This window comes from Cryptotermes secundus, unplaced genomic scaffold (assembly GCF_002891405.2).
Source record: "Cryptotermes secundus unplaced genomic scaffold, Csec_1.0 scaffold1366, whole genome shotgun sequence".
Lineage (NCBI taxonomy): Eukaryota > Metazoa > Arthropoda > Insecta > Blattodea > Kalotermitidae > Cryptotermes > Cryptotermes secundus.
Window position 1 is genome coordinate 111,448 of NW_019737415.1, and position 12,264 is coordinate 123,711.

General features: G+C 37.9%; 2 protein-coding genes across 9 annotated transcripts in view; one reads left to right on the plus strand and one right to left on the minus strand.

Moving 5' to 3' along the window:
• Positions 1–2,957, minus strand: part of LOC111870425 (DNA repair protein complementing XP-G cells homolog) — a 57,188-nt gene extending 54,231 nt beyond the window's left edge. The window contains exons 1-4 of one of the 2 annotated variants that reach the window (XM_023862714.2): positions 2,713–2,957; positions 2,468–2,614; positions 1,966–2,094; positions 116–291 (exon numbers count right to left, since the gene is read on the minus strand). In XM_023862714.2, the coding sequence (XP_023718482.1) occupies positions 116–291; positions 1,966–2,053 (264 nt within the window). In that variant the 5' untranslated portion in view covers positions 2,054–2,094; positions 2,468–2,614; positions 2,713–2,957. The remainder of the gene's footprint in view (positions 1–115; positions 292–1,965; positions 2,095–2,467; positions 2,615–2,712) is intronic. The other variant, XM_023862716.2, reaches the window with a different exon arrangement.
• On the plus strand, positions 219–12,264 carry LOC111870426 (suppressor of hairless protein). Of its 7 annotated transcripts, none has more exons than XM_023862719.2 (2): positions 219–307; positions 8,520–12,264. In XM_023862719.2, exon 2 carries the CDS (start codon positions 8,675–8,677, stop codon positions 10,166–10,168), a length of 1,494 nt encoding a protein of 497 aa, XP_023718487.1. In that variant the 5' UTR covers positions 219–307; positions 8,520–8,674; the 3' UTR covers positions 10,169–12,264. The 7 variants fall into 7 exon arrangements, with proteins under 7 accessions (XP_023718487.1, XP_023718486.1, XP_023718489.1 ...); XM_023862718.2 differs by lacking the exon at positions 219–307 and adding an exon at positions 3,485–3,695; XM_023862721.2 differs by lacking the exon at positions 219–307 and adding an exon at positions 3,742–3,794.

Below are 12,264 nucleotides of genomic sequence, written 5' to 3' on the forward strand. Positions count from 1 at the left end.
CAATGACAGGAAGTCAAGGCATGTGTATACTATATAGAATAACCTTTTGGTGATGAGGAGCTTAATTACATTGGGGGTCATGAGAACATGCAAGCTAGCTAGTACAGGAACTTACGACAGTCTGCTTCTTGAAGTGGGGGACTCCACCATCAAACACAAACACTGGTTTAATCTTGTAGAAGAGAAGCTTGCAAATACGGTGGAAGAGCCCGAGGAGGTGAGCATTAGCCAAGGGGTTCCCGTGCAAGTCTTGGAAGCCCTTCACCACTTGGTGCAGCCAAATAGACACATCTACAGTTCTGTTAAGGTCAGTACTTGTTCATAAATTATGCAAAGGAAACCAACCAGCTCAACTTCATACACGTTTCTTGTACTTAGTAAGGTATCCCACAAAAAAGAAAACAGTATGTAGTATATGAAATGTATTAATTTAGTAAAAGAAAATTACACTGGCAATATACAGATAATCCATAATGTCATAAATCTGCAACCTTCAAATCCTTTAAATTGGTCTTTTTTTTATGACAGGATTTGGGTAATAGGAGCTATCAGAAGATATTTTGCAAGACTTGTAACATGATAGTATAACAACAGAGTCAATTAGACAAATTAACAGATCAGTACAGATAAAGAACAGAAATCTTGAACAAAATTACAGTTATTCTAAAATAAGGGAACATTAATTTACAGTAACTTATGCTGTAATGCCTTCTCACAATAGAGAACTAAGTAAATTTTGCCTCTAAGACTGAGAACAAAATATTATTAAAATGCCTGAACAAAATATTGGTTTCAATTAGTACCTAAAACTTCAGGAAAGAGCACAGATGGTGGTTCATCTCCTCCTAATCCCATCTGTCAAACCGACAAAATGTCAAGTCTTACCCAAACAGCACTTTTCTCATAACCTCACATACTACACCATAACATGTTGCTTCTTTACCTTTGCTTTTGTAAACATACAGAAACATGTCACTGTGCTGTGATAAAACTGTACTTTTGCCCCACTACAAGTTCTCTGCTTTCACACAGACACAACAGTTTGCCAAAGTTCTACTATGAACACAGATTGTGAGTTCACTACTTTCTTCAACAATCTCAAACAAAACAAAACCCATGGCTTTAGTCCGCAAGTGAACTATACTTACTGAGCGACTGCCGCTTGTCAGCAAAGTTAGTGCCAACTGTAGCAGATAGAGGGTGTCACATGGTCAGCGCAAAGAATCCCCACGGCTGTTAATTTCGGTTTCCTAGACCGAAGCAGCTACTTTGCCATTAAAGTAGCTCCTCAGTTATCCTCATGAAGCTGAGTGAACCCCATTCCAGACCCACTACTTCTCAGACAATCTGGTAGTGCTGGGAATCAAACCCAGGACCTCTGGATCTGTAGCCAGGAGCTCTGACCACTAGACCACAGAGGTGCTCTCCTTCAACAATATCACTTGAGTAAAATTTAACCAGTCACTTGGGATATTAACTCTTAATGAACTAACGAACAGAGTGAAGTACATTTTTAACTTCATACTAAAAGTGTCATTATTGCAGGCAATGTTCTAAAATGAAATACTTCTATCAGTACAGCTAACATGTTTATGTCTCTTAAGAACAAATATTGTAGGCCAGCTTCATAACCTACATGAAACATCTATCATATTTCAAATTTCCTACAACTAATATTACTTAGGACCTAATTCAGAAAATTCTAAAACAAATGCAAACATTAAAGATATGATAACAGTACATTTCACTTTTACACCCAAATGGGCTGTTCTATATTCCAGCAAAATCAGTAGAATGCTTGGCAATAAAACAAACACAGAAACAAAATGATGCACAATATAGAAAGTGCAACTGTGCAATCTGATCACATATTATTTGGCACTATTAAAATCCACCATGAACCAAAAAACAATTAATAGCATCATACCTTGCATTCGTATTCTCAACTAATTTAGTAAAGGATACCAACTGCTAGAACCTTGTTTTCCAAAGTTTCCAGGGGGACTGGTTTCCCTGATGGCTCAAGGAGCTTCCATAAACCGTTTACACCCATCCCCCTTGTGCTACATACATGAGCTAATCTATAGAAATCACCTACAAAAGGCAACAAACAAATATCAAGAATCAAACACTAAACAGATCTTGCAATTAATCTGACACGAAACCTAACACAACTAGCTGACATGGCAAAACGTCGGGGTCATTCATATGAAAGCATAAAGTGGGGGAGGTACACTGCAGCTTGGGAACAAGGACTTGGCCTTGTACTTGTAGGAGCTAAGAGGCATGTATTTTCCCATGGGAAACAAAACTAAAGCGATTTACGCGAGGGGAAGTGCGGAATGGGGGAGGTAGGCTGACATACCACACATCAGAAACCTAACTCATGGCCATCACGGCTATAGGCAAACCATCTACCTTCCACATAAGAAAGTAAAAACGGCACACTCCTTACTTTTCCACTCACCTTCAACGAAACCTTTGTATATGAAGAGGCAGAACAAGAAGCACGCCAGTTTCGTCTACTTGAACAAAGAACAGATTTTAAATTCAAATTGACGTGCATGTTAGACACTTTTTGTTATATAACTGACTCCATTCTGTAGGCTATTTCCTGTAAAAACAAAGTACTGCTTTTTAACAATTACAACGAAGATGATAATGGAAATGCCTTCAGTTACGAAAATGCTTCATCATTACATTCTACAGCACCTCGTCCGTTTTCATATTGCACCTTGCATATATTCACGGTCCATTTCGATACAAGGTTTTCGTTTTACACATTAAGATCCTACACGACACTCTGCAGTATCCCGGATACTACGTATCTCTCTACAATTCTCACGACCTCTCAAGACGTTCATTCCCCAATATTCTTCCTCGACTCTCATGGGCTACACACCTCCTTCGAACTTCCCTTTTTAGTAACGGGAACCCCACTGGAGTTCGCAATGTGAACTGTTAGTGTTTTTGGTTATTTTTGTTCTTAACTATGGGTTGGCAAGATAAAGTTGTGGTCAATTCTTGTACTAACTGCTCCTAAAATACAAACGTTGACTGGGGGAAAAGCATTCAGAGTTTCAGAGGAGGCATTTGAAATAAGCTACAATATTTCGCTACATAGTACATACGAATACTGCACTTGAGTTTATTCATATGCAAGAACAATAGATATATGAATATATACTCCATATTAGTAAAATGTATATTTTGCGAACATACTCGTGGAAAGTCTGTACATCCTCTGTAACTAGTCACGCATCACTCGGTACTACGAGAAACTTATTTTACCCGTTTCCCTTTGCTTTAAATTGCCAGATATACCGGGAAATCCTGTCTATATTTGTTCTGAATTCACTTCCGCTTAAGACTATCTTATACGAGCACCATTTAAAGTTGATGTAAGTACTACAAGCAACAGTCAGATACATATCTAGGGAAAGTAATTTTCTGCATGTTGGCAGTCGACGACTTGCGTGGGAAAGGGGCCGTGGGAAATTCTCATCACTAGCAGGTGTTTGTCAAATGATGTTTGTGAAGTAAGCTAGAATGGTTTGCCAGTGCTCTAAATCAATGATTTTGTACAGTGTGTGAACTGGAAATGGCAAGTCCGTGCAGTAAATATTGTTATTGCAGAGAGTTAAATCGATTGTACTAAAGTCGAAAAAACGGATTTGTGGCCTCTGAAAGGTTAGGTAAGTGGGATTTAAATTCGGGTAAGGTTGGTCAAATAATATAAGGGTTATAAGCCTTTTTTGGTCACAGCATTGAAACGTCTTAATAATGCTACAATTGTAATTAAGTATAGGCGCCAGTGGTGACGATAATTGTCATTCAGAAACGTTTGCTTATATTTCAATGTTCCATCGTATTTTCAGTTAACCATTTAAATATATATGACGTTTAGTTACTATTAGGAAAAGCTTTGTAAAGTCAAGGGAATATACTAATGTGCGGTGTTACCCCGAATTCAAAGCTTACTTGTAATATAGTTCACACAGTAAACAGAAGTTTTTATTGTATGTTATATTATGTCATTTACTGTTGTGATGTGAGGAATGTGGCATCAGGAAAGTTGGTTTACAGAAGCAAGAAATCGTTTGTTTCATTTAACGACGCTGTCAGTAGCTGAGACTATACAGCATCGCGTGATAGGATGATTAATAAATTAAATGAAAAGAATATGGAAGAAGTGTCTTTGGGCTATTCCAAGGTACTATCCCAGCATTTACACTGAGACTGCGGAAAAACACAAAAAGACCTGTCAGGATAGCTAGTGTCACAGCCGAGATTCGAACTGAGCACCTCCCAAGTACAAGTCAGAAGAAGTATTATTACTTTAGCCAAATTGTTCGGTGAAGAAAACATGACTGTAACTTAATTGGCAGGATCATTGACATATTCATTGCTATTTTTATCATTTTTAAAATTAAAATCATATTAGTAAAAGCTGTATCTAAAACCTTGTAAGAAAATTCGATATTAAAAAATGCAAGTTTTTTATGGGGGTGACCAAACATAGCTCTCAAGTGGTTAGTACTCCTGCTTTATACTCTTAAAGGCCTGGAATGCAAATCTTGGACCACAGACTGAGGGTTTTTAAGGGTGGGGGTAGCATTCTTCAGTTCCTCCAGACAGATGCGGGCATAGTACTTTGAATTAGACCATGACTGCTGCTCTCTGCATCCTCTCCAGTTCACTAACTATGCTGCTATTTGATGCTATATAATCTGAGCTGCAGAAAGTATCATTAGATAAACCATAAATCAATGTATTTGGGTGAAACTGTAATATAATTCTTTTTAAGTCTGAATAATTAGTAAGACTGAAAGAGTATAAAGCTCCTTAGAATGAATAATTAGTAAGATAAACAAATATAAAGCTTAAAAATGAATAGCTCATCATAGTAGGCGAGCGGTCTAAGGCATGCAGTCATCACTTGCTTGGAAGCCGGGATTGTGGGTTCAAATCCCACCCAAGGCATGGATGTTTAGGGTTTGTGTGTGTGTGCATTTTTCTGTGTTTGTGTACAGGTAGAGGCCTTGCGACGAGCTGATCACCCGCCCAAGGAGTCCTGCTGAGTGTCTTAAGATTTAGTAAACCGAAGTGAAACGGAGAGGTTCATGGAGATAGGCCAAGGCCCAAATTGGGGCTGTAGTGCCAAAGAAAAAAAAATAATTAGTAGGATTGACACAAGTATAAAACTTCTTAAGAAAAGTAGATTTTTAGTGTTCTGCACTGGGTATTTTCTTTACAATAAGGTGACCAGTTGAATTAGTTTAGTTAAACAGGAGAATGTTGAGGCTAATAATCTTCAGTAACATCCAGAGTCATAAATGTAGCATATGTAAGTCCCCATTTTAAAGCTTTTGTTATGTGATCTGTTACTTACTGTTGTCATGTCAGATTCCTTTTGCACTGTAAACCAGTTTTTGTCACCTAGCATCCAGACCAAAGACAGGACTGATGAAAAATTCCTTTTTTTTTTATGTATACAAGATTGAATCCCCATATGTACAGAAACATATACATACATACATTAAAAAGACGTGTATGTAAAATCTTCACAAAAGCAGGGAGCTTTTTCCATGATTTTGTATTGTTAATCAGAATCTTAATATCTTCATTCAAGATGTTGCTCCATTGGAAATTAAGCAAATTGAACCTTCTGTATTGGGAATATCAAAAGGTTAATTCACTGAAGTAGCTTTTCCATGAATTTCTGTGAAAGTTTATTTTTGTTTGTTTATTCACTTTGTATCAGTTGTTACAGGTGTAAAATAATTTGAAGGAGTGTAAGAGTTAATTCCTTCCTTATATTAACAAAACAAATGTCATATTTTAATCCTGTTTCTATGTATTGCATTAATATCTCGGACTTGCTGATTATGGTAACATGATCTAATCAAATACTTCTGCTTTCTGAATGTTGTAGTTTTTCAAAATATAGTTAATTAGTTAGTTAGTTATTAGAGAGGGTGGGTTTCCCCATGCACTGAGACCTATATTGGTCCATTGTGCTTCCCTCTATGATTTCTACCAGTCTCTATATCCTACCGGTACTAGTGCTTACCATCAGTCCCGCCCAGCCAGCGAGACTGGCTCTACTAGCTGAGAGGTATTTATAATGCTTCCCCCATCTACCAGAGGTATTAGAGACTGCTATTGGGCGGGAAACGTCCGTTAATTTGGCTCAGTGACCTCCTTTGGAGATATGAGGTTGTTTTACGTGCCGTAAAGCTACGACACGGGACCCACGGCTTAAAGTCCCTCCCGGAGGACTTGTTCGCTGAATTTTTCCGCCCTTAAAAATTCGACGACCTCCGCCGGGTATTTGAACCCGCGTACTACGAGTCATGAGGTGGGAACGTTACCTCTAGACTACGGAGGCCGCTAATGTAGTTAATTATGTTTGTTACTAATGGCAAATGTGCATTTAAATTAAAATAGTTTAGACACATTGGCCTGAGTTTTTCAGTTTAATGCCCATATTCCATCCATTCCTTAAGTAAATAAGTAAACTACAACATTTATGACAAGACTGTTAAAGTGGAACTCAGTTTAGATTCTAAAGTGATATTATTTTTCTCATTTTCTGCACCCTCGTCTGCTCATGTGCATTTTATGAAACAACATAAAGACTGGACACTGAATCTGAAGAGATTTTGAAACTGCAAAAACACGTAAAATTTATTTTTCTTCTGTCATATAATTCTTTTCTTTAAGATTAGTATAAATCCTGCAGTAGAGAACAGAGGTAAATCTCTAGAGCCTCTTTTCCTTTACCTTCACACTCTTCTTTTATTCTGTTTCCATTATTTAACTTACAGCACATAATTAAGCCATAACCAATGCTGCCATTAATTTCACATTTACATAGTGGTTACAATTGCGTCTTATGAACTGCAGTGTATTTATTATTATTCTTTGTTTTATGATGTATGCAGTCAAGTCTATTTTAAGAAGAAAGCAGTCTTCTGGGATTTGGCACCGTGTATATGTGGTGTTAACCGATGTTTCGGAGGAACGTATCGCCCCCATCTTCAGGGTTGAAGAAAAAGTATAAGTAAATCTGCAAGCGACAACACCGTAGGACACGGTAAAGCAGTCTGCTTTACCGTGTCCTACGGTGTTGTCGCTTGCAGATTTACTTATACTTTTTCTTCAACCCTGAAGATGGGGGCGATACGTTCCTCCGAAACATCGGTTAACACCACATATACACGGTGCCAAATCCCAGAAGACTGCTTTCTTCATAGTCACCGCCGTGAAAGCCTCAAATCTTACAAGTCTATTTTAATTTCACATTCTCATTTCATCTTTTCAAATGTCTTCCACAGTCTTGGCATCCTTTTGGTTTCTACTATACAGTCTCTTGCCCTACTCTTTCATCATTCTGTCCAGATGGCTTACCCAGTTTTGTCTGTACTAATGTACTTCATTTTGTAGTGACTGCATTGTCAGGTCTTTCTAAAGATTTTCATCATAATATGGTATAGCCTAGCACAGCCTTTAACTGATCTTAAGTATCCCATCTGTACTTACTGTATTCACTGTATGTCTTGCTCTAATTGTTCAAGATTTACTCCAATATACTAAAGTAGGTAGTGCTGATACTTAATAAATTTCAACTGTTTTTGGTATGTTTAGTTCGTAAAATGCTTTAAAATTTTGCAAGAAATTAGGCTGCTATAAGCACACATTTCGATCTACAAGTATACTGCTCTAAGAGACAGACTGTGTTTTAACTTTAAGTTCATAGTAAGTTCTGTCTCAACTCTTCAGGTTTAGCATAGTGTCAGAATCATCACATAACATGAGTCCATAATATGAGTGAAATCTGAACCAGTTTCTGCATCCCTAAAGTAACCTAATTCATGTAGGATTTGAGGTTTTCATAGTGGTGACTATGAAGAATGCTGTCTTCTGGAATGTGGCCTGTGTAGATCTTGTGTGAACCAACGTTTCGGAGGAACCTATCACCTCCATCTTCAGGGTAGAAAAATCTGCAAGCAAGGAACCAGTACCAGAGGTGGCTAGCAGACTGAGCCACCAGTTGAAAACACCCAGCTATATAAGAACAGAGGGAAGGAGGGTGGGCCACATGTGGCTCACGGATTTTTCTACCCTGAAGATGGAGGCGATACGTTCCTCCGAAACGTCGGTTCCCCAAGATCTACATGGCGCCACATCCCAGAAGATGGAATTTTTCAACCTAATTCATAGTTCTTAATTGTACTGTTACCTGTAGAGCAATATCCGCAACAAAACTCACATCCACGCAGTATAACCACATGAGAATTAATATCAGCAATTAACCACAGTGAAAGCCTAAAATCATGAATGATTTTAATTCATATTATATAAATACAATAGATATATTTTCTTGTGTCAGCAATAATGTGCCTTACAATATGTGTATAATAGGCTTGCAGTTTAGTTAACAGAGAAGCAGGTCAGTCTGCTAAAAGGACAGTTTTCTTATCCAGTGTTATTTCATGTGCATTCTTTCATTTCAGATATTAAATGGCGAAACCAGTTACCTTCATCATATTTTAATAGCTTCAAGGGAGACGTGAAGAATACTTCAGGTCCATGCTGAGTGCCTTTCCAAACTGTGCTGATGGAATGTTGCGGTATTATGAGTGAATCTGTGCTATAGCCCAGCTCCACAATGCCACACCAGTTTGGGTTACCAGCCATGGCGCATAGCATGCAGTCACCACCATCCCCGCCAAATTTGTTTGAGAGGTTCAGCTCTATGTTGTACAGGCCAGAGGATCAACGGCTCACCCGTGAAGCCATGGAACGATATCTACGTGAAAGAAGTGACATGGTTATTGTAATTTTGCATGCCAAAGTAGCTCAGAAATCATATGGTAATGAGAAGAGATTTTTCTGTCCTCCTCCATGCATTTATCTGTTCGGAGAGGGATGGCGACTGCGTCAGGAACAGATGTTACGAGAGGGGGAAACTGAACAAGCAGCACAGCTTTGTGCGTTCATTGGAATTGGAAACTCGGATCAAGACATGCAGCAGCTAGATCTGAACAATGGCAAGCAGTATTGTGCTGCAAAAACTTTGTATATTTCTGACTCAGATAAGCGTAAACACTTTATGTTGTCTGTCAAGATGTTTTATGGGAATGGGCATGACATTGGGGTGTTTCATAGCAAGCGGATCAAGGTTATCTCCAAACCTTCAAAGAAAAAACAGTCTCTTAAAAATGCTGATTTATGCATTGCTAGTGGCACTAAAGTTGCACTTTTCAACAGGCTAAGGTCTCAGACAGTGAGTACTCGTTATCTTCATGTTGAGAATGGTAACTTCCATGCTAGTTCTACACAGTGGGGAGCATTTACAATCCATTTACTGGATGACAATGAATCAGAGTCGGAGGAATTTGCAGTGAGAGATGGTTATGTTCATTATGGCAGTACTGTGAAGTTGGTGTGCAGTGTTACTGGCATGGCACTTCCAAGACTCATTATTCGGAAAGTTGATAAACAGATGGCTCTTCTGGAGGCAGATGATCCTGTTTCACAGCTCCACAAATGTGCTTTTTATATGAAAGACACAGAGAGAATGTATCTGTGTCTTTCTCAGGAACGCATTATCCAGTTCCAGGCCACGCCCTGTCCCAAAGAGCCAAATAAGGAAATGATAAATGATGGAGCTTGTTGGACCATCATCAGTACAGACAAAGCTGAGTATCAATTTTTTGAAGGGATGGGTCCTGTTCGGTCCCCAGTAACACCTGTTCCAGTTGTACACAGCTTGCATCTTAATGGTGGTGGCGATGTAGCTATGCTGGAACTCACAGGGGAGAACTTCACACCAAACTTGCAGGTGTGGTTTGGGGACGTGGAAGCTGAAACAATGTACCGCTGTCAAGAGAGCATGTTATGTGTTGTCCCTGAAATTTCTTCTTTTCGTGGTGAGTGGCTGTGGGTGCGGCAACCCACTCAGGTGCCAGTGTCCTTAGTGAGAAATGATGGAATCATCTATGCTACTGGCCTAACCTTCACATATACACCAGAACCTGGACCACGTCCACACTGTCCTCCAGCAGATGATATTATGCGAAGTGGTGGGCAGGTTGCACGGATGCCAGCCATGTCTGATGTGCCCTGGAGTCAACACCAGCCTCCTCAGGGAGGAATATGAAGTGTCTCGTCACTTCCATTATCATCACATTAAGAAACAGAAGCTAAATTTATAGTGCAGAATTTATTCAGTTATTATATTCAGAGTTAAAAATACACTGAAACTACAACCACATTGTGTGAAGGTTTTATCTTAAGACATGTCATTTAAAGTAAATCATGAAAGGAACCTGCTTATGCTGATGGTTCTTTGAAAATAAAATAACAATTTTAAAACTGTCACTTTCTGTGACTTAGACATGCTCATTAATTACAAACGAATACTGAGTACATAGTACATTTAACAGTGAATGTTTCCAGCTGTTTGTGCTCTTTCTTTAATAAATATAATATATAACCAATACATATTTATCATACATTGGGAACTACAATATACTCCTTGTTTATGACTATATAATAGACATATGAAAAATAGTTGCCTAGTAGAACAGAATTTCCTGAGGAGCTCAATAATATAACTTACTAATTTTTATGGCAGCCATTCACTCATATATGAATCTCCACTGATCACTTTATCATGGACATTATTAATTTTATATATGCTGTCTACTTTGAAATAATTTGTCATCCTAGCTGTTATTTGATAATTGCTGGTCTGTATGTGATTAAAATAGTATTTATGTGAAACATCTTGAGGCCAAGTTAGTAGGGCCTGTGCAATATTGCTGGATTAATTTGGCAGCAAACTGCGACGGACCAGTCCCATTCATACATATGCACTGAAGCCTTCAGCATGTTTAAGATATACCCCATGATGACAAACTGAAAGGAGTGTGATATTAAATTTTTATCTCCATATTTGTTCAAGTAAGAAATTTCAGTCTTTACCATTACAGTTTCAAGAAATATGTCCTATACTATAGTATTAATGTGAAGTCCTATTATACAAGTCCGTAAATGTTTGTAGCACAGAGCTCTCAAAACAGACACTTTGTGGTCTAGGACTTAGCATTTTAAATAAAACTAAGTCATAAATATGTAATAATAGAATGTAACCTGAAATGTAAACCTTGCATTTGAGGTTTTCATGGTGGTGATAATTCATGTCATCTTCTGGGTTTTGATGCCATCTAAACTTGTAGTGGGTACCATCATTTTGAAGGGATCTGCTGTCTACATCTTCAGGGCTTTGCCTCCTGAAGGTGTAGGTAGAGGATTCCTGCAATATTCTGGTAATCATCTACAGGACTGTAAGGTGTCACCCAGAAGAACACAATATAAAAAATGTGAACATGTCCCTTCACATTATAAATAAGAATAATAAGAAATATCCAGTGTCTCTTATAATTAATAATCCTTTATGAGGGATATATAAAGCACAGTATTAAGTGTAACAACAAAATCTTCCCTTTGGAATATAACATACAGCTTGTGTTATCAGTTTCATTTATATGTTTGTGTCTGCAATTTTTCTAACTTTTGATAAAATGAAACCTTGAAAAATATAGTTTGAAATAGTAATCTGAAAAGCACATTTTAAACTTGTTACTATATTGTCATGTGACTCGTTCCTAAATTGCAGTAGCCTTTTACATACTTGATATGAGATATATGCATAAGGGCACCGGCCCTTTTGGTTTGAATTTATCTGGTGTTTGAGAGCCCTGTGAAAGAAGTCTTGTCATCTGTCAACAGTTAATACTGTCTGTTGCTTTTCTACAAAATGAAATGTACTAAAGATGAATATATGTAAATAGAAGTCAACATGGAGAGGGTTAAATGCCATAACTTCATATTTGCAGTAATAAATAATGTATGTTACTTTAAAGAGTATTTTTGCTAACATGTGGTTTAGTATGGGTGTGAAACAGTGTATCTAACATTAAAGGAAGAACATAGACTGAAGATATTTGAGAATAGGATGCTGAGAATATCTGGGTCATGGAGGGATGAAATGATATGATGCATAATGAGGTTTGTAACGTCTACTCTTTATCAAATATAATTAGAACATGTCACGCAGTATGAGATGGGCAGGGTATGTAGCATGCTTGGGGAGAATCTGAATGCGTATAGGTTTTTGGTGCGAAAGCCAGAAGGAAAGAGGCCACTAGGAAGACCTAGACATAGGTTGGAGGATAATATTAAAATTAATCT

What these genes read in the sequence shown, in the direction of transcription:
- LOC111870426 (XM_023862719.2), top strand. Translation starts at nt 8,675, where the DNA reads ATGCCACACCAGTTTGGGTTACCAGCCATGGCGCATAGCATGCAGTCA.